Source organism: Ursus americanus, chromosome 3 (assembly GCF_024610735.1).
Source record: "Ursus americanus isolate L20-20 chromosome 3, mUrsAme1.1.p, whole genome shotgun sequence".
NCBI classification, from domain to species: domain Eukaryota; kingdom Metazoa; phylum Chordata; class Mammalia; order Carnivora; family Ursidae; genus Ursus; species Ursus americanus.
In genome coordinates this window covers 27,584,855-27,612,053 of record NC_142129.1, presented here as the reverse complement: position 1 = coordinate 27,612,053, position 27,199 = coordinate 27,584,855, and the positions used below count along the sequence as shown (strand labels likewise).

At 39.4% G+C, this 27,199-nt stretch overlaps 1 protein-coding gene across 8 annotated transcripts in view; it reads right to left on the bottom strand.

Moving 5' to 3' along the window:
- CADPS2 (calcium dependent secretion activator 2) overlaps window positions 1-16,962 on the bottom strand; it is a 513,174-nt gene extending 496,212 nt beyond the window's left edge. For 2 of the 8 annotated variants that reach the window (XM_087860856.1, XM_087860855.1), the window contains exon 1: window positions 16,273-16,958. In XM_087860856.1, coding sequence (XP_087716982.1) covers window positions 16,273-16,611 — 339 coding nt within the window. In that variant the 5' untranslated portion in view covers window positions 16,612-16,958. Of the gene's footprint in view, window positions 1-16,272 lie in introns of all 8 variants that reach the window. The other 6 variants (XM_087860854.1, XM_045792750.2, XM_087860858.1 and 3 more) reach the window with 5 other exon arrangements.
- Between the last annotated feature and the right edge of the window lie 10,237 nt (window positions 16,963-27,199).

Genomic DNA, 27,199 nt, shown 5'->3' with positions numbered 1-27,199 from the left:
TGCCTGCCACTCCCCCTGCTTGTGCTCTCTCCCTCCGACACAATCTTTTTTAAAAAATGAAAGTTAAAGTGTTCTCATTGTCACACACACGGGTCTTGGGGGAAAATACTGACGCTACTACCTACTGAAACCAACAGAGATTGCCCTGGTCAGGGAGCATGGCCTGAGAGCCACGTGCTATGATAATAACTTCTCAAAGTAGGACTGATAAATTCAGGTCTCTTCCTGGACTGTAGCTCATACCTTGCAAATTCTTTTTCAGAATATACGGATTCCCCTTCACTGCTCCCTTATTGGTGTGCTCTTAAGACTGCTTAAAATAATCAAAGTAACTGGGTTTCAGTTAATTGTAAGTTTGCAATACTTTACGTTAAAATCCCCAAAGACTATTTCATAAGTGACTGACTGAACATGGGCACCATACATATGTTGAGAATAGTTGGTTAGGTCACAATTTAACATTTGCAGCAACTGATTAATGCCCCCACGCAAAAACAATGCTGAATGCCCAAAAACTTTCTTTTGAAATCCATTCCTCAGCCAGAGGTTTCTATTTCATCATCAGGGTCATTGGAGACTCTGGGCCTTACTTCAGTTAGTAGCTCTATTAGCCCACATGGAAGGCAAAGATAAAACTAGTAAGTCATAGAAAAATTAAATCAAAAGAAGGATAGGGAGTATTTTAATTACACACATAATACGAATACACTGTTCTGTTCTTGGATTTTCTGAAGCTAACACACATAATACGAATACACTGTTCTGTTCTTGGATTTTCTGAAGCTAACTTTATATTACTGATACTTAAAGCAAGCCAAGAGGTGGCCAAGAACACTTTAATCTCAAAAGTAGGATTAGAAAATTCACCCAGGGGCACCTGGGTGGCTCAGTCCTTAAGTGTCTGCCTTTGGCTCAGAGCGTGATCCCAGGGTCCTGGGATCCAGCCCCACATCGGGCTCCCTGCTCCGCTGGGAGTCTGCTTCTTCCTCTCCCACTCCCCCTGCTTGTGTTCCCTGTCTCTGTCAAATAAATAAAATCTTAAAGTAAAATAAATTTCATAAAGTTCTACGTGGATGAATAAGTGTGCTAAGAAAGTGATTAAGACAGTAAGGAGCGGCCTCACCTTAAAAAACAAAAACAACACACCACCACCACCCTTTGTCCATCACAAGTTCACAAAAAGTACAAATTTCCTTGGGTTAGAGAGTATGCCTATAGCCAGACTGAATTAACAAGTACCTAGCACAACAAACTTTTAAAGCTAAGAGATTTTAACATATTAGAACTCTCTAAAGCCACCATTAAAAACATGAGAAAGGAAAAAAATCGGTCTTTAAAAACGAAACCAGACTTCAAACTTTTTCATTAGCAACACTGGAAGCTGGAAGAATAGGCATTAATGCCTTCAAAGTTCCAAGGGAGGAGGATTTCAACCCAGATTTCAATGCCCAGTCAATTTCTCTATCAACACAAAAATTTCAAGCCGACATAGATTCAGAAAATTTGTCACTCTTTCAAAGGTGCATGTGAAAAGGTTCAAATAATATTAGGAAATGGGAACACGAGGTCTTCAACTCACAAGAACCATGAAAAGAGAATCCCAACTCTCAACCTGTTGTTAAGCTGAGAGTTCACATTAGCGTAAAGCAGAGGAAGGCTCCAGGGAAGACAGATGTGGGGGTGGGGGAAGAGGTAAAGAGATCAACAAGCCATTAGAACAGTCATCTCCAAACCTCAGACATCCCACGTGCTAGATTTCCCCCTTTGCTCTCCAGATCCATTTTCCCCTATCATCTACCCAGCTCTGTGGCTTCCAGGACTAATAGGCCTTAACAGCCAAGCATGTTTGCTCTTCGGCTTCTCTTTGGGATTCCCTTTTTATGAGGGACCCGCACAAAATCAGAGAGGGAAGTACAAGCCAACAGGAGACCATCTCTGGGCTCACTCGCTATGATGCCCCCTTTGGCCACAACTCTCCCCTCCTCCTGGAGACCAGAGCCTCTGATTACTCCCACACCATTGGTTCCCAGTCAGCTCAGGCCTGAGTTCCCTCCATCTGCCCATGGAGGCCTACAGACAGTAAAGTCTTCCCTCTGTTAACTCTGAAGGCTTCCCCACCCCTCATTGGTTCCCTTAAAGCTGCCTGACCCTGTCATTTGTGAGTTGCCCCTTAGTGTGACAGTGATTTCCCACTGGGCCCTGACTTGTAAGTCTCCCCCCTTTAGAAAGAGAACCCTTTTGGTACACAGAAGTGAAATTTATCACTAGTTATAGAACTTGCTCATATTTTCACAAATACAACATCCTAACTGGAAAAAGATGAAAGGAAAGAACATTTCAGATGTAAGTGCTTAGGCATAGCTGGTCTAAGAAAATCAACTAGACACATACCCACGTATATAACGCAGACGTCTAAGGTAAATGAGGTAGTATTCAACCGGAATGTTCTCAACACTACTCCTTTTTGATATTTTGAAGGGTTCAATAGTTCACTTATCCATAAAAATCCAGGAGAATGGAACAAATCAAAAGAAAAGCAGACACAAAGGTGGACACGAGCATCCTGTATTAGAAACAATCACAAGCACCATTGCTGTCAGTGATATTTCTTCAACAGGATGAGCAATTCTCAGGAAAACTCCTTAAAAAAAAAAAAAAAAAATTGAATCTTTCCCCAAATTTACCCAGAAGTTGTACTTCTAGGAAGAGCGTACATATTAAACCCACACAAAAGACACTTTCTACTTTATAAAAAGCTCTACTCTAGGCTCAAATAACCATAGGCAGCCTTTACCTACATAAATGCCCAGAAGGACATTCAAATGCTATGTAGGATGAAAGACAAATCGTCATGCATTTCAGATTTTCTAGAATCCCTGGACCCCACCCACTAAATACCAGTAGCGACACCCCAGTCACAGAGAAAACCAACATACCCTATAAAATTTTTTTTAAATGTCTGCTGGTGGTATTTACCATCCCCACTGACAAACGCTGGTTTATAATTTGCAACTTAAGGAGACAACGGAGACAAAATAGAGAAATAAGAACTCCAAGAAAAGCTTCAAGTTTTAGAAGAAATGCAACTAATGCATACTGGGTGGTTTCACAGTGAAAGATAGTCTGGATATCAACTCCACTAAGTAGCTTGCAGGTTCTAGAGTCAACTGCTCAAAGTACAGAAGTCTTAGGGATTCTTAAATTCCACATAAATGATGGGCCCTGAAGTTACACAGTGAGTTTTCAGGTCAAAGATCCTTTCAAATTTTTAACCTGGTCACTTCTTGTAGCAGTGCAATACTCAATGGCTTCCCAAACTTAAATTCTGAACATCTTAACACTACCTACAGAATGTAGGTGAGTTTGCCCATGCCTACCGCTCCATATTCATGCCTTCCCCACTTTCCAGTTCTCATCCCCACTCTAGCCACCGTCACTTCGCCGCTGTTCTTCCTAAGCTAATTTTATTCCACTTCAAAGCTCTCCGTACTTGCAGTTAATGCCATCTGGATGTTCTTTCATCCACCCTATACCCCATTTTCAAGTGGCTCAAGTACTTTTGCTTCATTCAACCATTACCTGCTCCTCAGGGAGCCGTTCCCTGACCACCCTACCCAAAATAGCTATGGATGTCAAACCCACTTCCACAGTCAGCATCCCTTAATGCTTATATATGTACTTGTTGATAATCCTCTCCTCTACTAGAGGTTTCATTAGGCTGTTTTGTCCACACCCACACCCCCAGTGCCTAAAATAGAGCTTACTACACAATGCCTATTTAAACATGGCCTCAATACTTGCTGCCGAAATGTAATAGGCTTTATAGAACATTTTTCTAAGTGAAAATGAGAAAACAGAAAAACACCCTTTGAAGATTTATGCCATGCCAGGCATGGTGCTAGGTACTTTTAAGAAGTTTTCTATGATCTTCACAGCATCTTGAAGTATCCATCCTCTAGAGATGACAAGGGCAGAATCCCTGCTCTGCTACAGCTAGGGGCCTCCCATAAACAAGAGTAAAAGAAAGGCGAAGGGGACAACACGGGAGGGGAGAGAGATTACCAACAAGCTAAGAATATTAGCCAACTTCCATCCCAGTTTTGATTTACGTATTCCAGCATTTGCACAAAGTCTTTGACAGTTTTACACGCAATTGAAATTTTAGAGCTACTAAACTCAGTAAATACCAATTAACATCAACGATCTGCTATTCATAGAGGAGGTAATGTAGATCTCCGTTGTACCACATTTGAAACCTAGGCTTACCGATACTTTTAATCTCACTTTCATAAAGCACAATACATATGCATGTACATCTATACGTTTATATTTATATCATTCCTCTACACAACAGTCTATACAAAGAACAGCACTGAAGCTTAGTTTGGGGTGGCAAAGCCACCATGTATAACTCAAGCTGTTCGTCAGATAGTGTAAGAAAGGCTGAATTCAGCATATAAATTACAGCTTAGAAAGAACATGAAAAGTGGATTGTGAAATTAAACCTAAAACAAGTTGGTAGTGTCATCTCTGTATCGCTGAATCCAAGTAACCTTTCCGATCCCCATCTTCCTTGGCCTCCCAGTAGCACTTGTCATTGTTCTCTACTTCATTGTATTAAATAGTTCTTTCCTCAGTTTGTAATACAGACCATGCTAGCTTCCTTCTAGATCAGCTGCCCCTTCTCCATTTCCTTTGTCAGCTCAACCTTCCCTCCCTCTTAAATCCTGAAGTTCTAAGACATTAAAACCTCTTTGCTGGATTCACTTTTCTACCACATCACCCAAGTCCATGCTTTCAATTACAATCCACGTGACAATTCTCAAATTTACCTCTTGTACCCAAATCTCTCCTGAACTCCAAACAACTGTCCTTTTGATCTCTTATTTGAAGGACCACAAATTAAACATCTCATGTATTAGATTTTAGCTCCCTTATGCCTTAATCTGTACCAGATTAAGCTGATATCCCCACATCACTTCTCTCACAAATTTTAAGAGTAAAAAAAGAAAGTCCGAAGCCTAGGATTTATAGAAATTCTTATGGGCTTGTATGCTTGAACCACAATTATGAAAAATTAAGGTCATTTGGATATTTTGGCCTCCCCCAGTCATTTTAGGTTTACTGTTCTATCATGGCAAGCAGAGAGGCCCTCTAGCTGAGGCAGGGATGAGAGAACAAGAACATGCCTTCTAGCTCCCTACCTCCCACTGCTCAAGAATAAAGTCCTTCTGCTTAGGAGGACCAGAGCTTCACAAATGTAGGTAATAGTGGTCTTGTTATAGTTCAGAATGGTTCCTGAGGACACTCAGCATTTTGTAAGCCTTTTTGGCTAACTCAGAGTTTGGAGTTTTAGATATTTTTCTAGAGAACTAAATTAAAATAAGATTCTCATCTCTAAATAAAATTTGGAATAGAGTTCCTTAAATTTGTGGAAGTAATAAAAATACAGGTTTCACAGAATTTTCCTATCTTCCAATATTCATGCAGATACACGAAAGTATCTTTAAAGGAAGCACTGCAGACTGAATATAAAATTGAGATCCATTCAGATGAATGTCAACTTCATAATCCATGAAGAAAACTAGAGACATAAGCTTCTTAAAACACACACATGGTCTGCCCAGTGAATCAGAACAGTACAACCATGAGGAAGGCGTAAGATTTATAACCTGTCACTCTACCTGTCCCTGGCCCCAGGATGTGAGAGTTCAAATGCCATAAAGACAAAACAAAAAAAAGCAAAGGAAACCAAAAACACAGAAAATGGAAAATAAGCTGGATACATTGGCAATGACGTTTCAAACTCTTATAAAAGGCTAGGCAAAAACTGTTGTATTAGTTTTTCTCAATATAAAATAATCTCAAAGTGTGTGTGCACACATGCATATGCAGATGTAGGTTTAAAAACAGGAGTAGGCATATTATGGTTATCAGTATCTGATAACTCCAACAGCTTAGTTTCAACTTTAAAGTTGGACAAAGTAGAATTCTCATCCAATGCCATACTAGATGAATCAAAACCGTGAAAAGCAACTCCCTTTAAGTATATACATATCTTTATCCTATTAGGAATCTGGCATCAAAACTTAAGAGTTAAATTCTTCTGGAAATAGATACAATTATAGCTGGATAATGTAGTCACTATAAAGATGACAAATAAGATGGGAATGATTACTATAATGCTAATTAGATGTATTCAACCCTAAAGTCAAAAATATGCCACATGATTTGTGATATAAAGTAACTTAATATTAATTGGGGTGTTGGGAGGCTCAGCTGGTTACACATCAGACTCGATTTCACCTCAGTTCATGATCTTGGGGATCATGGAATCAAGCCCCGCGTGGGGCTCCGCAGCAGCAAGGGATCTGCCTGAGATTCTCTCCCTGCGCACCCCAGCCCTACACTCAAAAAAAAAAAAAAAAAAAAAAATTATATATATATATATAAAAAATTTTAAAAATAAAAAAATTTTAAAAACTTAATACTAGTTATACTACAAATAGTTCAGTGAACCACACTGTTAACATAAAATTAGAAGTTATTAAAGAAAACTTCAAAACTAGAAATTTTTAAATATTCTAGTTAACAATGTTCATACTGGTTCAAGAGAAATAATATTTAGCAAATTTCATATTACAGACTGATGCCAAATTGTATCTAGAGGTAAATTCATAGCTTTATATACTTTCATTTTACTACAAAGCAGAAAAGGATCCTATTTAAGCTGCCAGATTTAAGAGCCACATTTATCTCTTACTCAGCCCCTCCCCCCAAAAAACCTTAGGAAAATAGAAACTATAAAACAAAGTTTATGAAGTTAACATGTATATTTATAAAAACAAGTTATCTGGGCTAATGAATTTTTTAAAGATTTTTTATTTATTCATTTGAGAGCACGCATGCGAGTAAGAGCAAGCAAGAGCACAAGCTGCGACAGGGTCCGACGGAAAGGGAAAAGCAGGCTCCCCGTTGAGCAGGGAACCCAACTTGGGGCTCAATCCCAGGACCCCAGGATAATGACCTGAACCAAAGTCAGACACTTAGCTGAGTCACCCAGTCACCCCTCAATTTTTTTTTAAGAGAATTAAATCTGAAGACTGAAAACTGTATAGAAAACAAACAAGATATGTCCAACTATGTTAATATACCTGAAAACCTAGAAATGGCCAATTCTCTGGTCATGATCATATTTTTTTTGTTTGTTTTAAAGATTTTATTTGACAGAGAGACAGCCAGCGAGAGGGAACACAAGCAGGGGGAGTGGGAGAGGAAGCAGCAGGCTCCCAGCGGAGGAGCCCCATGCGGAGCTGGATCTCAGAACACCGGGATCACGCCCTGAGCCAAAGGCGGACGCTTAACAACTGAGCCACCCAGGCACCCCTGATCCTTGTATTTGAATGTGGAATGAGGAGAGTATCTAATAAAGAAAAATCCAAAATAGATTCTGGACATAGTTAATTTCATGAGTGAATTCTTTCTGTCAAACAAGCATCTGCTACCTTACATACAAGGAAAAAAAAAAAAAAACTGAGCAAATATAATCCTCACTTAATACTTCCTTAAAAAAAAAAAAAAAAAATCAAACCTGTTATGCCAGCCAGCAGAGAAAACGATAGGACCTTTCTGAATACAGGCCAAAACAACAACAACAACAAAAAAGTCCAGGGAACTGGAAATCAAGTGTCTTAAAAGTCACAATCAGGGAGCATTTACCCCAGAAATGTAAATATGGTTTAACAATATGAAAACCAGTCACATCAGTAAAATTAAGTTAGGCAATTACCTCAACTGATGCCAAGTAATTTGATAACATTCAAAGTCAATTCCTGATATCTTTATCCTCTTAACATAATAGAGTAAAAATTAATATCCTAGAATACTAACAATATATTCCTTGGTATGATATCAAAAGCATTCCTCAGTAAAGCCTGGATCAAGACAAAGGTATGGCAAAAAATTCACTGTTTTGAACATTTTTTCTGGTGACAAAGAGAAAAGGTAGAGCTACTGAATAGGACAAGTCATTACTATTAGAGGTTTCAACCATCCACACAATCTAGAAAGATTGGTAATCATGACTGAAATGATTAGTGTACGTAACATGATCAGTTAAAATGTAGTTTAGGGGTGCCTGGATGGCTCATTGGTTAAGCGTCTGCTCAGGTCATGATCCCAGTGTCCTGGGATCCAGCCCCTCACAGGGCTCCCTGCTCAGCGGGGAGCCTGCTTATCCCTCTCCTCCCCCCACCCCCTGCTTGTGCTTTCACTCCCGCTCTCTGCCCCTTTCTCAAAAAATCTTTAAAAAAATGAAGTTTAAAAAAAAACCACACACACAAACGAAGTTTAGAATTTAGCAGTAATAGAAAAAGCCACAATAAAAAATTGTAAAATGTTTAAGAATAACCTCGGTTATAAACCTCGTTCTACATAACAAAACCTACAAGACATCACAAAGACATAAGAGGCTTTACTAAGCGAAGAGATGTTTATGTTGCTAGAAGACTGAATTTAGTAAAATAGTTTCCCAATAGTCTTAAAAAAAAAAAATCTAGTCTGGATTATCTGCATTAGTAGGCACTAAACTAAGCACTTTATATGACATCCGATTTAATTATAACAAGAGTTTTATGTGGCCATTACCCCCATTTTACAAATGAAAAAGCCAGGAGACAGGAAATGCTTCCCGCATACAATGCAGACACTACTGAAGAATGAAGCCCAGGCCATCTGAAGACAATGATCTCCTAGCTGCTGTACCGCTACAAAAAAAAAAAAAAAAAAAAAAAAAAAAAAAAAAAAAGGTGGGGGGTGGAGAATAGAATGAAAAGAATTTGACAAATGGGAACTAATCCCATCAGGTTATTAAAATACAGGATGATCCTAAATCAAAATTCTATAGTAGCAACAGGAAGAAGTAGATCAATTAGAATAGGTAACCTAGAGAAAGATATAAAAACATACACAGTCTAAGTTATTGAACACTAGCCGGTGAGGGGATTTCTGCTTGTTTTATTCTTTACCGTATTTCCAAAGCATCTAATAGTGTTACAGGCTCAATAAATATTTGACCAATGAGTTAGTGAAGGAAGCAATATGAACTTGCCTTACAGCTCAGTAGTGGAAATAGACCATAATCAATTAGGCTGCAAGAATTGCTTAGCCATTTAGGGGAATAAGTCAACTCCTTGCTTCAAATAATTCTAAATGGGAAGTTGAAGACACGTAAGGTTTTTTAAAAAAAAAAAAAAAAAAAAAAAAACACGAAGTAGATCTACGCACTGAGACAGATTATAGAAACCCCCTCCTCCAAGGAATAGATCTTCAACATACTGATGAGTTCACCTCAGTAAAACCAGTATCTCAACAGAAAAATGGGAAAAGGAGGTTAGACCATACAGATACATTCATCCTCACAATCAGCAGAGAGCAAGTTAACGATCATCTTAGCTACCAGACTGGAGAGAGAGCCTTTAAATTGTTCATACCCTTTGCCCTAGTAACATTTTCATTATGAAGATTCATCACTCACTTGAAGGTTAGAAAAGGAAAATATTCAAATCATGAGGTTTACACAGTGATATAAAGTTTCAAGACGACCATCAATGACTCTCAAACGCAAACCAACCATTAATGCTATTTTTTTAAATTTAAGGTATAGTGGACACACAATGTTTCAGGTATACAACACTGACTTGACACTACTGTAATTTGAAATAGGTTTCCCATCCTGTCTACCCAATGCTAAAATTTTGCCAAAAGACTGCACAGAAAAATATCAAAACACTTAAAACTGTTTAAAGAAATTTAAGTACTTCACTTAGAAGACATTTAAGAAGGTCTTCTGAAGTTTACTTTTTGAAAGACTTTTATGCACTACCACTATGTACGCAGGGGAAGTATTCCTCCCACTCATGATCTTGAAAGACCTCGGTGAAATTTACTCTTCAGTTAGGCATTCCTCAGTGTCAGCTCCTACTGAGATTTCACGATACTCTCCCAGTTTATTTTGGGATGGAAGGCAACACCCAGGCTTACCCTGAGCATCCTATATTTTCTGTTGCTAATTCTGATCTGTGGTTTTATAGTGAATTACACAATTGCAAATGCAATTTAATCCCCTCTAGCATATTACCTAAAGACCTTTTAGAAGGCTAATACGTACTGGTTTCCCACTATTGATTCAATGAAGTCTAGATTATTTGGATAGGTTTTTTTCCTCACTTAGAGCATCCCTGCTGCCTCTACCTTCATATGGAATACTGGTTTAATTACTCAGTAACCTCACTACTGCAAATACTTTCACCTTGCCCAGGTTAAAAGAAGCCCAGTTCACTGTAGCTTTAACAAGTAGCCGATCTCAACCTTGGTTGTACACTGGAATCACCTAGGAAGCTTTAAGACTACAACCTCTGATCGATTTCATTAGTCAGGGGTACAACCTGGATGATGGGATTCGTGAAGAACTCTCCAGGTAATTCTAATACACAGTTAAAGAAAAATCACAGGTTTTTTTCTGGGGTTTGTTTTTTAAAGAAAGGAAATCCTACCGAACTCCTTAGCCGATTTTGAAGCAAAGGGACCAAAACAGTAGCCCTAAAATAAAGGGTTACTAATTTAGGACAGCAGTTTCACAATTTGATTCCTAAACATTAACTTTGGGGAAGGTGTCCTTTATTCCAGTGATACATCCACTATTTACAGTTATGAGGACTTTTATAGCCTAAAAATTGAAGCAGCAGTAACACAGGACTATGTGACCCACGACTTCCTTCCCAAAGATCTAAATCAATTTGAAATGCATATAAAATCGTACAATCACTCAAGAGACCTGCCTCACTACCAAATAACTGGTAGGATTTTCCATTCAGAATTTCCGTATTTCATAACCTGGCAATCGACTTTCATTTTAAAGTTCTTCAATGACCTTACAAACTTATCCTGTGAGCGTACAAGGGAATGGTTTCCATTAAAAGAAAAAAAAAAAAAACATTCTGTTATTTTATCTCACTTTATAAGCAGTCATTACATATCACAATTACAGCTGATTTCATTTTTGAAATAAGCAAACCCCAGTATCAATCCATTTGAGTTCTCAGTAGCACAACTCATTCCATTAAGTGTTATGGTCTCAAGATAGCCTGTAGAGGGTTAAAGGAACTGAAGCAACGCATATCTTCCCGAGATCCTGCTAAAGTCAAAGTCTGAGGATGCTTTAATGCGGTTCCCACCTCACTCCCCAGAGGACAACGTATTCCGTTTTGTTTTTAAGATTTATTGGACAGAGACAGCGAGAGAGGGAACACCAACAGGGGGAGTGGGAGAGGGAGAAGCAGGCTTCCCGCTGAGCAGGGAGTCACATGTGTGGCTCAATCCCAGGACCCGGGGATCACGGCCTGAGCCGAAGGCAGACGCTTAATAACTGAGCCACCCAGGCGCCCCTGTATTCCCAGTTATTAAAAGCCAACATAACCCATCCCTCCTACATTTGCACCGTCAGGTACCAAAGCCCGAGGAGCACATAGGATGAATTATCCTAACTCCCAAAGAGGGTGGCCTAAGACTTTCACATCTGCTAGAAACCCACTAACAAAACAAGGCCTACTACTGGGTTCCTACAAGGTTTGTCTCGGGTTTGCTAGCGGCATTGACAAAGTTTCATTCCCTAGTCCTTAATTCTGTACCAACAGGTATTACCAGTTTTTATGGCTTTCTGTACAAGGGGGAGGGATCCTGGAGATCTCAGCAAGCATTGGGGGGGGGGGATGTCTCGGTGGCTCAGTTGAATGTCTGACCCCTGGTTTCAGCTCAGGTCATGGCTTCAGGGTCGCAAGATTGAGCCCCACATCAGGCTCCAGTTAGAGGGTGTCTGCTTGGGATTCTCTCTCTGCCCCCTTCCATGCACACTCGTTCTCTAAAATAAAGCTAAAAAACCTGTTTAAACATATTAGCATCCATGGGGCGCCTGGGTAGCGCAGTCCTTAAGCGTGTGCCTTCGGCTCAAGGGCATGATCCTGGCATTCCGGGATCGAGTCCCACATCGGGTTCCTCCACTGGGAGCCTGCTTCTTCCTCTCCCACTCCCCTGTGTTCCCTCTCTCGTTGGCTGTCACATAAATAAAATCTTTAAAAAAATAAAGAAAAATATTAGCATCCAAAGACTTACTTTGCTTTTATTATCGTTCTCCAAACTACACCTAATTCTGAGACATAAGACTAAATTGGGACACTTCCATGTATCCAGAGGAGTTTTTACAGGATACAGAGAATGCATCAAGGCCACAGTTGTAGCTTAGGCACCAATGAGGCAACACAGCACTAAGACAAGGACTCCTAGCAAAAGGTAAGGGATTCTCAACCTTTGCAAGTCTGTAGGGTTTTTTCCTAGAAAACTCTCCCTTAACTTGGCAGATTATCTAAGCCGTCATTATGTTAAGAACATAAGGGACTATCATTTCCAGAAAGAGAACAGCCGTTTTATTGTAATAGAACATTCGGATGTCAGAGTTTTAGGAAAAAGCCCACTGTATTTTTTTTTTCCACCCAATACTATTTCCCTACAATGCACTCTTCCTGATCAGTTTTACCTAATGAACTTTTCCCGCATCTGATTTCACATTTGCATACACTTCTCAAACTCAATTAGAGGAAAATTATGCGAAGTGGGAATGATTATATATGAAGTTTTAACAAGTCACAATTTAGTGTGATTACAGTGGTCCTACACATAAAATGCAAAGAACGATAGGATTCATATACAAAGTTATTAGGTACAAGTTTTAATTCCTGCTTATTTCTAAATAGTTGGCTCCTTTACTAAATTCAATGAAAGCAAAAACTGCAACCATTCACTAGAAACCTACAGACCCAGCTTAACTATTCACACTTTAAGTCCTATACACATAGGATATGGTTGTAAGTGGAGACCTGTAGTCTAAGCCCGTATCTATAGGGGTGAATGTACTTAACCTCTGCTATGGTGGTCATTATGTTTGTCAGACTCTTCCTACCTTCTAACCACCAGACACTGTTTTTCCTACAGGGTCTCTAGGTTTTTCTAAAGGCTCAACAAATTGCCTTTATAATTTGTCTTATGAAGAAACATTTGCTTAACTGTGTCACTGGTTAAAGGTGGGATCAGTATTGAAATTACTGAAAGATCTAGAGTCAAAGTTTATTGCTGTAGTGTTCTGAGGGTGCAAAAGTAATCAAGGTAAATAAGCATCAGGCTCAGACACTTAGCTGAAGCCCTTTTGCCATTTGTGGTTACTTCAAGTTTGTATCACGTTTGAACCCCTGGATACGTTGGTTTAGGTGGTGTGACCACCTGGTATGAAGTTTTGTCAGTACCTCGGTCCACCCTCACCTCCAGAGTTTTCTGTAAAGCCATCCGTAGTCACAGGGCCTACCTGGCATACACCGGCCACTGATTCCTACGAGTTGAAGTTTTCCAGCCAAAAAGCAAAGAAAAGCATGTTTTAGTCAACTGAGTTTAATGCGACTAAGCTTTCTCAACCCATGGATAAAACCCCTAACTTTGTGGGCCTTCCAGCTACCACCACCATGAAAAACCCCACATACAAAAAAAACAGAGGCTCAGCTCTAGTTCACTAAAACTCACCTGCCCTTAAGAGAGCTAGGACAGTCAAGGTAAGGCTCTATCATTTATGAAATGAAGAGCCTTTCCGATCTCAGTTTAAGAGTTTCTAAAATTCTTGGGGCGCCTGGGTGGTGCAGTCGTTAAGCGTCTGCCTTTGGCTCAGGGCGTGATCCCAGGGTTCTGGGATCGAGCCCCACATCAGGCTCCTCGGCTAGGAGCCTGCTTCTTGCTCTCCCACTCCCCCTGCTTGTGTTCCTGCTCTCGCTGGCTGTCTCTGTCAAATAAATAAGATCTTTTAAAAAAAAAGTTTCTAAAATTCTTGAAGTTTTGAGTAAGCAGCAATCCGCATTTCAACATCTAAGCCTTTAAATCCTTTTACTAAACTACTTGAAGATACAGAATAAAAATATACGATGGATTAGTGATTTTGCAATTATGTTTTTATAGAACCCAACTGTATAATTCAAGACTTAAAGTTTTTGGCATTAATTGACTTGTGCATCAAATTCACAAGAATGTAAATTCCCACTTCACTGTCCTAGGGCGAAACCTACTGCCAAAAAATGCTCCAATTCTTCAGTAAGCAGTATGTTTAAAAAAAAAAAAAAAATCACCACACGTGGAGCCTTTTGAGTAAGGGAAATACATACTCAGACTGTTATATGGCCTCCCTTTAATGAAACTTCACAGAAATTAATGTGACCAAATGCAATGCTCTCAACATTTACAGAATTGAAGTCTCCAAGCATTCCAAACATTTTTTGCAGAGATTAGAGCAGGGTTTCGTTGTCTGGTTTTGGTAACACCTGGACAAGGTTATAACAATAGTTTTAGTATGGTGAATGTACCTGTTCGAAAGTTCAAGTTCTGTAGAAACTTTTTAAGTAGTCCGATCTGCAGCTATAAACAAGTGAAAGTTTCAGTAACAAAATGGGACAAGTAAGCACAGTAACAGCTACCGGTGACCTTTTACAGAAGCACAAGTCCGAACAGGAATACCCTTAGTTTAACCATACACTTTTATACTTTAATACACTAACAAGCTGGAATGCAATATGAATGATCAAAGTGATGGCTGGAGGACATTCAGAAGCATATAAGACCACTCAAAATGTAAGTCAAAAATTACTTACACTTCGTTAAGGACTACTGAAGTTGAAAGCTGCTTGACCTACGGAGTGGAGAAGCAATAGGTGACTGCAATACAAGCAACGGTGAGGAAGTACTTACCTAGGAATGGAACAGAAGGTGCACAAGAACTCCATGGGGAACTCACAACTGACCTGAGGAATGGTGGCTTCAATCATGCCAAGTGGTTTGAGATTAGGAAAGGGTGCCTGGATAAATTGCTCTCCTCCAAAATGAGGAGTCTACTTAGAGGATAACAACATCTTTTCCAGCTCTAGCATTGTGACTGAATTACCTACAGGGTTAGGTTCTGGAAGGGTCTGTGTAATTAGGCAACAGCCGTGGAGAATCCTTCCATAAGTACTCCTGAAGAATGAAGGGTTCGAAACAGCTTCTTTAGCTGTATTTTTAAAGGCTGGATAAATGGGGGTGGGAGGGTGGCGGGAAGACTGCCTTTAGTGGAAGCTATAGTGCTGTTTCAGATGGCAATTCAGAAGCTCTCCAGATTTTTAAGAAATGCCTCACATGCTTAATACTTCAAAAAACACCTATGCATCCAGATATACCTTGGGCAAAGTAGAAGCTCTCTGGGTCTCCACATACTGTCCAACTAAGGAGATGGTTAAATTTCTACTGAACCTTTAGGTTCAACATTCTATTAGAAAGATCTCCTAGACATGTTTTATTTGAAACATTTACCCAAGTAGGACAATTTGAGTTAGGACTTTCATCTGTTACAGTACATTAGACCCCTAGAATCCGGTTAAAACTAAAGTTAGCAGGCATTACACCTGAAACTCCTTACCACTTCGGGATGAAGAAAAAAAACAAACGCATTTCTTACTAAGTGGCAATGCGCCAATCCTTTGTTTTTCATCAATAGTGCGTTTCATTAGGCCTGCCTAGACCAGGAATTACCAACCTGCAGTTAGTCTACAAAACTGCGTACCTTCTCCAAGGTTTGGATTTGAAGTTCAAGTTTTACAGGAGAGAAAGCTTAACTTTTTTTTTTTTTTTTTTTAATCACGGAGGAAAAATGTCTACATCTTTGCCCTAGTGAAGACTTCTCTAGCTAATAGAGGTGGCCAGATTCCACCTGTTTCGCCTAACTACACAATCATTTACACCCAGAGCAAAGCCCAGCTCCAGCTGAACTAGGTGAACAGGAATGCGCCACCGCTGTTAGAAATTAAAGTTGACAGGAGTTGCGTTCTAACCTGGCCGGAGCTGAGCCCCACCGGGTGCAACCACCGCACAGCCGGCACTACCGGTTAGTCTCACGGATGCCAAGCTGACAGCTTCTGCCAACGGGAAGGGGAGGGCGGGGGGAGGACAAGTCCTTTGCAACCCGATACCCAGCCAGCCAAAGCAGGGTCTTACCCCCTCCAACCCTAAAGATTCCCTTGAACCTCGAAGACCAACAAAAATAGTACCCGCGTTGAACAAGGGCAGAGGGCAAGCGACCCAGGGGCTGTACCCGGGAGAAAACTCCAGGGAGAAAGAAGTGGCGGCCAGAGGAGGCCAGTCCTGCGTGCAACTCACCTTCTGCTGCCTCCGGGCCATATCGGTGGGCTGCTTAGCGTTGAAGGGGTACGCGATGCACCTCACCACGAGGACGTAGAGCTGCAGGCGGATCCTCCGCTCCTGCTCCTCATCCAGCTGCCTCTCGGGCTCATCTCGCCCCTCGCTGAGCACCGAGGGGCTTGGGCTCACTGGTCTGGCCGCGCTGCCGCCGCCCGCGCGCCCCGGCGCGTCCCGCCGCCCTTCGCGAGCCGGGGCCGGGGACGCTCGCTGCGAGGCGCCGGCCGCCACCAGCACATCACGGCTCTCCTCTTCCAACCCTTCGTCCGACTCCTCTTCACTGGAAGACGGGTCCAGCATGGTGCTTGGGGTGCCCCGCCGCTCGGCCCGCGGCCCCCAGGCGCCTCACCCACGGCAGCTGCGCCTGCGGGTCTGAGAGAGCCGCGCGGCTTGCAGCAGCGGTGGTAGAACGAAAGGGAAACCGGCCGGAGCTTTCCGGACACGTCGAGTTAGAGAGCGGAATGTTTCCTACCACCAGGGCGAAAGGGGCGGGCAAGAACCGGGAGAAGAGGGGGGAGCCGCCGGGATTAAATAGGCGGAGTTAGCGTTGGAGGTGAACGTGAGCGCCTGGTGAATTCCTCTGCCGGCCGGGGGCCCGCCAACCCCGTGATCCTGCAACGCCCGTGGGCAGAGGCGAGGCGGCCCGAGCGCCCGGGCGCAGGTGGGGAACCTGTGGCTCCTACAACAAGCAACACGTGGAATAAAATGTTGAGCGGGCGCGGGGTCGCAGAGTGCGCGTGCGCGCGCCGCGGCTGCTGCCGGGGCCCAGGTGCCGGGGCGCGCAGTTTGCAAAAGCGGGGAGGGGCTGGCTGTGCAGGTTCTGAGTGCGCACACCGGGAGTTGCTTGGACTGCCTTGACCCGCCTTGACCCGCACCACACGTGCTTTTTCTCCCACGGGATTCCCGAGGAGCAGGTGGATGGGGGCCGGACAGCTGCCCCCACTCGCCCCTCCGCCCCCGGGTGAAGAGAGCGGCCAGAACATCGTTCAGACCCGAACCTGATGCCCAAGATTGAACCCAACTGCATAAAAGTGGGGCCTGAGCAGGTCACCTCAAAATAACGTTGGGAAGAGACTTTGAAAAGTCTCTCGGTCTGCTCTGCTGCTATTTGACTCTCTTGCTGATAGTCCAAATTACAAAGTCAGAGGAACGTTCTGGACAAGAAACAAAACAAAACACGTGAGGCTTCCTTTTTAAACTGTTTTTATTCCCGCAGACGCATGAAAAAGATTTTGTATTTGCGAAATGGCACTCAGGTACAGCTCACACATAGCTGGACTATTTTCTAGGTTGGGATGCGGTTGACTCAAAACAGGATGTGTAGTGTAGACGTATGTCCAACAAATATTTGAGCACATGCCTGGTATCCAGCACTGTTGGCGTTTGGCCGAGCCCGCGGAGCACACGGACAAACACTTGGTCATTGTTGGTTCTGGCCTCAAGTGGGCGTCTCGAGGCTGCACCTGAAGCCTGTCTTATCTGCACAGATTTTTCAGTCCCAACGCTGGAACCACCTAGGAGTTTGTTCTGATAATTCTGTTCCTGATGTTCTTAAGCCAGAGGAGAGGGGGAAATAGGAAAAATAATGCCTTCAACACAAGGTGCGGTGTGCTGTAGCCAAGCTGGCAGGGGGAGGACGACGCTCAGGGGAAATATCACCGGGCAGGTGACACTACCAGCTCTGAGCTTGTCTACTCTGCCGCCAAAAAGCAGTCTTTTAAGCCATTTCCACGGTTAGGTACACAAGAGAGAGGCTTTCCTTCTGCATTTACTGATATTCTCCCTAGATGGGGTAAAAAGACAAGGAGGTATTTACTTCTAGGGAGTCTTGCCTGTTTATCCATCCTTAATGGATGCCCACAGTGATAAAATGTTCTTTGAGGGCTTTACTGCTGGCGGATCTCCACCTGTCAAGGAAGAGGAAATCTCAGAAACTGGTTTAAAGACAACGTTTTATGCTTGGCAAGGTAAATAATAAATGGCAAGCCTACTTAAATAAGTCATAGTATCTACTGCTTATATACATAACAAATTACATTTGCAAAGTTTGGTAAATGTGTTTATCTAATATGACCAAAGTAACCTTTGGTTAACAGGTGATGATGATGGTGATGATGACAGTTACATTTTATGGTCTTTGTAGCCATGACTGCACTAAGCCCTTTACATACATTATGTCATTCATTTTAAGTTCCTTTGTACAGATAAGGAACCTGAGACTTAGAGAATCCTCTTTCCTACACAACTAACTGTTAGAACAAAGACTCAACATAGTGAGTCCTTTCTAGTTCCAAACAGTGGCTTTTTCTATTATAATCTGGCTGATTATAAATCAGTATATTAAGTGTATTATTTTTTAAACTGATAATGAGTTTAATTCCTAGCAACATAAAAGTATCATTTAAATGTAGCAGTTTTATTGCCCTTATTTTTCTTGCCAAGGAAAGGTATATTTTTGTTTACTTTTTAAATTAGTTAACATTACTTGATGTGATATCTTATTATTCTCTTCTTACCAAAAACAGGTATCACATTAAGATTCTCCAAGCCTTGGAGGACCCCACTGGAAAATATCTAATAATATATAGAATAAGATCTACAGTGTTTTCTCTATGAAGATGAAAAGGGTTTAAGGCAACAAAGAGAATGTTTAAAGATTTCATTAATTAACCATACATTGCTTAAGAAACTAACATATGTTTAAACTATGCTGGGTATATTTAGAAGAACAAGATACAGTCTTGGACCTTAAGTTTGTAGATTAAAGAATAACAAATGAAAAAATAACTTATTTTAAAAAACAGAAAATAAATATTGACATCACAATCTGATGATTGTTCTAATAACCCCAAAGATAGTGGTAATACAGAGAAGAACTACCTCATGCAGGACAGAGTAAGGGAAGGATGCTTGACATATGTCTTGAAGAATGATTCAGACCTATTGGGGCGAGGGCGCTGGAGGCAGGAGGAACCACATTTGCAAGGGGATGAAATTGTTTGCCACATTTGGAAAATTGCAAGTAAACTGGCATGCCTGAGGTGAAGGATATATATGAAGATGGAGGAGATGAGATAGAGAACAGGCAGAGACAAATTCAGCATTGAGCAGGACAGTGGGCAGACATCTTGGTCTTATATCCCATGATTTGGAAATTTAAAGCATATCCTGAATAAAATGGGGATAAACATAAAGGTTTAAGTAAGGTACAACGTAAGGTGATCTGTAACTCCTAAGAGTCAGTCTGGAGCAAGGTAAGGGCAGTGAAGACAGAAACAAAGTACCAGTGAAATTACTAAGAAAATCTGGGAGAAAAACAATGAGGGCTTGAATTTAAACAGGAGACAAGGAGAGGAGGGAATCTTAAGAGATGGACAAAGGAATTAACAGAATATGGATGAGGAGCTGAGGAAGAGGGTTAGGGAAAGAATATGATTCTCGGAATAAGGTAATTTAATAGATGAAATATGGACTTCTAGAAGACATATAGGTTTGGAGAAACATGAAGTTTTGAGGAACTCATCACAGAGATCCTAGGCTCAGTTGGAGATGCAAAGCTGTTGCTCAAACCTGTTACCGGATAAGGGAATCACCAGCATGTTGGTGCTAGTGGAAGCTACAGATACAAATGATTAGGGACAGAAATCATGTATTCAGAGTGAGAGGAATGCCAAGGATGGGTTTCTGGGGATCCCTGCCTCTCCTCCAATTAAGGAATGGTTCAAAGAAAAGGAATGTGAAAGAACAACCTGATCATTAAAAATGAATTGTCCTTGATTAACATTTTTAATTTTGTGCTTGCACGAATGTTCTTGCCAAATCTACCTTAAATATTAGCTTTTCAGGTAATTATAACAACAATTGATGCTCCCGGATAATTTAATAAATTATGCCCAACTTAAGACTATGATTGGTTTGTCCGATTTCATAAATACACAAAATACACATGAACTTATTCAATGATTCATTTTTACTTTTGTCAAGGTGACTATAAAAACAAATTGAACTTATACTGCTTTTTAATGAAACACCTCTAATGCTAGGGAAAGATGGATGCACAGTAATAAAATAGAATATAAAATGTGTTTTGGCAATGATATTTAAGGAAACAGGTGTGTGACCTGAATAGCTATAGGTGGTCTGTTTTCTGGTTGAGAATTGATTTGTGCATTTGACCTGAAAGGAAGATATTAACTCTTTCAAGTCACAGATGAAATCATTCTTTCATGGAACAGACATTTTTGTGGGCACCCACTCTAGGCTATGCACTATTCTGAGTAGATAAAAACAATAAAAGTTAGTCCCTGAGGCGATGCATACGAAACACACATGAGCTAAATAAGAAATTATGGTAATATATGCTCTTGTGGTAATAGCGAAAAACTTCACAAAATATCCCTTAAGTGTTTTGGAATTGGGCAGTCTATTATTTTTTTGTAGTCTAGTTATCGCTAAAATTATATTACAACAGAGAGAGGAATCTTTTTCAGGTCAAATAGAAAGACCAGTTTTACAAATGTGTATGGGAAAACTGTCAACTCACAAACCCAGCTAAGAAAAAGAATATGCATTTACGAAAGTCAGAGAAGAACAACAGATTTTAAGGTGAGTATTTTCATCTTATGAGGCAATAATCCTCCTGGCAACCTCATTTAAATCCCTTTGCTCTCTTTGCTCAGCTTTCCCTTTTTCTCCTTTCCAGTTAGAATTTGAGTCATAGCAGAGAATTGTTCTAGGACTCCACTTTTTACAGATAATGGGTAAAAATATATGCAAATCATTAGCACAAACGGAGGAGTAAATGAGTAGTCCACACTGATACACAGACACACGCATATACACACTCAATCCAGTCAAAGAATTGTGAAGATTAAATAAGATAATGCATGCAAAGTACTAAAAAAACTCTTTGGTACAGAGTAAATACTTTGCAAATGCCAAGTATTTTACTGTTATTAAAATTGCCTTATTCTTCAGCTCACTGCTAACCATAGAACTATAGAAACAAACTGTAGATAATATAGTAAATGATTCTATGCATTTTTGGGGGGTTTTACCTAACTTAGAATTTGTATTTCTAAATTATTTGTCTTGAAACAACCAGACTAAAGAAACTTAAGGTTGTTTTTTTTTTTTCATTTCAGAAAGAGAGATAGAGAGAGAGCAAGCATGAGCGAGGGGAGGGTCGGAGGGAGAAGCAGACACCCTGGTGAGCAGGGAGCCTGATGCGGGACTCGATCCCAAGACCCTGGAATCATGACCTGAGCCAAAGGCAGGAGTTTAACCAACTGAGCCATGCAGGCACCCGCATATTAAGGTATTTTATTAAGATCTCAGAGATTTCATAATTTTTATAAGAAGGTCTGACCCTACAAGAAGTGGCTGCTTCTGTTCCTATTCCATCTGTGGGCATTCATTAATGATTGATTACAGTTTTGTTCTTTAATTTTCCATTTTGTGAGAAATTTGGAGGAAGTAACAGAAATGACTTGGTTGTGAAGTACAGGGAGAAAAAAAGGTAGAAGCATATTGTGACCTATGTGCTCAAAATGTCATGAGAAAAGTCTTACATTAATTCAAGATATATAATGTATGTGGTGATTATGTTCTCCTAGAGAAGTGGGCATTTAGCCTAGAAGAGATGTTTGTGTTTTAAATGTTAAGAGAGACACAAACTATGAGTTTTTTTGTGGGAATGAATAAAATCTAGGAATTATGCTCACAAATGGATAAAGCAATAAGTAGAGATTTTTTCCCTCTAGCTTTCATAGTTTCTTTGAATTTATATTGACTTTGTTGCTAAACACATTTTTCTGCCAATCAATAATATTTATTGAGTGTCTATTCTATATTAAGCACTATACTAGGACACTGTAAAGACAGCATTGCATTGATTGACTAGAAATACAGGCAATGTCTCACTTAAGAGATGAAAATTCTACTACTGTAAAAAAAAACTTACACCATTTCAACAATAATGCTCAAAAAAATTAAACCAAATTGAGGTAGAGTTTTTATTAGAGATAAGTGATAGTCAAATTACATTACATAGGGAAAACAAAGATATATTTTTATTAACTACTTTTTTCTGGTCTGTAGGAGAGATTAACAAACTTATACTCAGGACCTATTTACACTCTAAAAAGTTGCTAAGGACCCCAAGATCTTTTGTTCATGTGGATTATATTTATTAGTATTTTTAATATTAGAGAAATAAAACTGAGAAAATTTAGAAATAGTTCTTTATTAGTTCACTTAAACATAATAATATCAGACCTATTATGTAATATAAGTTACAAATTTTTATGAAAAACACTGTATTTCCAAATAAAATCTGGGTGGGAAGACTGGCATCATTTTATGACAAATCTTTTTAATTCTGACTCAATAGAAGTCATGTAGATTCTCATATCTGCTTCTACATTCAACCTGTTGAAATATATTGTCTCGTTTGAAATAGATGAAGACAATTCAATCTCACATAGACAGACAGTTGACAAAGGAAGAAGTATTTTAATAGCCTTTTTATGTAATTGTGACTATTCTAGTTTGATATTACCCCAAAACTCAACACGTGGTTGTTTCTTTAAGATTAGTTGCAATGTGGAATCTAAAACCACATCAATAAACCTTTCTTACACTGGTTCACTGGGTAATGTAGATTGTCCAAAAGTTCACACATTTTCTTTAATTATACAGCACCCAAAAAATTACATTCATCAATAACCAGCAATCTCATCAAAAAGTCATTAAGTACCAGAAAACTACCAAGCTCACAATTGCAGGCAGACATTTTCCAAATTCTCATTTTTGCTTGAAAGCTTGCATTTTGTCCCTGGCAACAATACTGTCAGTTGTGACAAGCTCCCTTCACTCACGTTTGAGCAAATGTCTGCCAAATTATCTAAGTATGAATAATTATAACTTGTTTGTCAAGTTGTTCTCTCCAGTAAAAATTGCATTCTATGAAAAAGCAGCTAGTTCAGCTTGCAACTCAAGCCGTCCCTTCTCCTCCAGACAACTGTTACACTTCATTATGCAGAAGCGTTTTAGGTATACCTCTCATTTCACCTCACAGGGTATTTTTTTAAATGCATCCCCAAGGGTTGAGGTTTAACAAAACTAATACTTTTTACTGCTTAATCAGGGGGGAATTTTTAAGTGACACTGGGTTTTTATTTTCCTTCTGTGAGTGCGTGCAGGTGAAGAATGCCATGATTACTAGCGGATTTGGGGGCAATTGCCTTGATCCCTGCTAAAGCTCGAGCAAGAATCCACCATTGCTTGCACGGCATCTGTGTAATGTCAACACGGTGAAAAAGACAACGTCTTAGCACTCATAGAAAATATTTTCAACCTCTCTGCTAGGGCCTTAGGGATGCCCAGGGGTTTAAGGACCATATTTTGAGGATGCTTAGTCTTCACTATTGTACAACGAACACGTTGTTACTGAGCAAATATTCACTCACAAATATTCTTCTCTCTGCCTGATTTCAGAATAACATAGGTATTGCACTATGTTGAACAAATATACCCCATGGATCTTATTACAGTTAAAGGTATAGCTTGTGAAAATGTTTTCATTCCTATTTTAAATGATCAGATCTCTAAATTTTTCATAAATTTTATGCAGTTTCTCTCAAAAATTAAAGCACTGTATGAAGTTGGCAGGATATTTCTAGAATATTAATAAACAACGTAATTTCTATATAGAGATACTTCTGCATTTGATTTAAAAATATAACTTAACATCTAACATAGTGTCTTGGGTCTGAATTTAAACATCATACTATTATTATAAGTCTATTAAATTTCCCTAGGTTTCTTATTAAGCCGTAAAATACCTATCTACATTTAAGAAGTAAACATAAAAATATTTATATCATATGCTTAGAATTTTTCAACTTTAATATTATGTTTTTTTCTATTAATGTGGACATCTAGGAATAACTTAATTTTATTAATTGGTGACAAGTTTCCATTTGAAACAAACTTTAGAAATTTAGATTCAAGAGTCTGCATTATATAGAAAGTGATTCCTAACAGGACATTCTTAGAAACTATACTATTCTGTTTGGATAAAGCCAAAAATTCTATATTGTTTGTAGTCGACATCACATTTTTAGATCTCACTCTGAAGTAAATAACATGAAAATAAAGTCTATATAAAAATAAACCAATAGGAACCCGTTTGCTTACACTGATCTTTTCATATAATTTAGTTGCGGGGGGAAACGAGTTAAAACCAAGTAGGAGTGTGTCTGTGTAAAAATTACAGATCCTCTCTACCACAAGAAGACTTCGTATTTTTGCAATTAAATTCCTGGCTTTTGCATATTTAAATAAGGCCTAAAGAAATAAATGTTAAAATAGGAGAATATTATTTAAAATCATGGAGCATGGATGAGCTCCAAGGAGTCCAGAGCCCCTAAAATTGTATGCAAAATGTATCGTATCCATAGACTGTTTTCCTAAGAAGAGGTTCCAAAGCTTTTATCACGGAGTTCAAGACACCAAAAAGCTAAGAATCACTGAATCTGTGTTTTAGAGTGGAGTAATTCTGTAAAAGATGAACTGGGTGAATCATGCAATGCTGAAGGCCCATACTTGATAACTAAGGTGAACTCAGGTTATGGATATGAACCATACATACCTAACTATACCTTAACAATTAATTGGGGAGTTTTGTTCATCAGTTTTTCTGTAATATCCTTAAACTGGCTTTGTGTTCTACATTACAATAATAACGATTATTAAGAAGCATTTGTTCAAAAATATCCTCATCTAAGATCTAAACATAATAATGGACATAAATCACTTATGAAAACATTTAAATACTAGACAGACATAAGGAGACTTTATTACCAGTTACATAGTATCAGCAGAGAGTTAAATAGGTTTATTATCACCTAAACTTCTCGGCATTCTTTAGGACATGTGACTCATGGCTTGTAACACTTGTACTTCTCAGTAGTTCTGTAGTTTTAAAGCACCTTTGCAAGGTGATAATCAGTGACGTTGCAGTGTCATTTAGAGACTGACAATATCCTGAGCTTCATGTCTTAATTCACAAAGTTATGAATTTATATTGTAATGAAAGTTGTTTATTTTTCTTTTTATTAGAATTCCTAAATTTGGGGGCGCCTGGGTGGCTCAGGCAGCTAAGTGTCTGCCTTCAGCTCAGGTCATGATCCTGGGATCCTGGGATCAAGCCCCACTTCAGGCTCCCTGCTCAGTGGGGAGTCTGCTTCTCCCTCTCCCTCTGACTGCCACTTCCCCTGCTTGTGCTCCCTCTCTCTCTCTCTCTGTCAAATAAATAAATAAAAATCTTAAAAAAAAAAAAAGAATTCCTAATTTTGAAAGGAAAAAGCATTACCCATCTCTGTGCCTTTATTACCATGCCGTCAGAAACACACACATCCATACATGCACACATACATTCAGATTATTCGATACTATATCATTTTCTTTAAGTTAAAATATCCTCCTTTTCTTCTGATAAAGATTTCCCTTCACAAACTCAAAATGATTTTTGCGTTTCCAAATTTTACCAATATAGAAATATCCATAAGATGGTGCTGTATCTTTAATTTGGTCAGACACTTGAACGCTAAAATATATCTTTTACAAATATGGTTAAAAGACTGGGTTAGCATTTAACCTGTAATAAATCTTATGCTGTAGAGATGTCAGTATAAGTGCAACCAGAATCTTTATGTACTTATTTTTCATGTATCACAAAATTGTTAAAATGACCTTACCCCCAGATTTAGTCACCAATTCTAGGTGAAAAAAATAATTGAATTCCTCATTTCAACTGACATTTTCTAAAGAATAGCCACTTTACATATACCATGTTAGACAAATGAAGCAGTTGAATTATATACTGTATCAATTTCTACCAAGGTTAACAATAGTCTTTAAAAGTCCTTTGAATCACCCAATTTGATGGAAATCAGAAATGACATCACATGCAAGCACTTCCTTTCAAACGTTGAAGAACTATAGAGGAACTAACTCAAAAATTTTCTCTAGTAATTTTCTCTAGTAATAATCTAGTAAGATTATTTACCCAGTAAGGGAAAGGTAATTTAAGATGTGCTAATTGTATAATGTATTTCTGATTTAGGGTGATGTAGTCAGGAGAAGTAATATTTCATATCCTATCTGATTATCACTCATAAGCAGATTTAATAAAGAGAGTACTTAAAAATTGGTTACAGGATCCTTTGCATTTAAGATAAACAATCTTACACCAAAAGAATAGAAACCATTGTAGGGGAGATGTGTTCCTGAAAGGAATTATGTGAAGTCCTAAAGGGCAATAGTATCTGTGTAGGTATATCTCAGGCAGGAACCAAGTCTCCATCACATAACCACACGAAAATGTCAAAGAAAATGTCTACTACTATAATTTGGGGGCATATTTAATTTTATTGATTGGCTTTTCTGGCAATTGCTCAGATTTTTTTCTCCCTTTGAACAGTGCCATCTTCTGAATGACACCAACATTACACCTTTTGATCTAATACAATGCTATAGATTTGTAGAAAACTTTGAATAGATGAGTATTATGAAGTACTATACTAGTAAACAGAAGACAGCCTGAGACAGGCAGGAATGACCCATTCTGACAGGGGGATGAGGGAAGAAGGTGGTGCTTGAGCAGAGATCTGAAGGATAAGAGTGAATTAGTGAATTAGAAAGTGTCTTTCACAATGTCTGGGATTGGCTTCAAAATTATCTGGGCTGGAGGTGGGGTGACTGGTGCCATAGATGAACTAAGATTGGTATTGTTCGTATGAATATGTTTGATAATTTCAATAGTAAGTATATGTAGATATATGTGTGTATATCTGTATATGTCTGGATCTATATAGTATTTCAG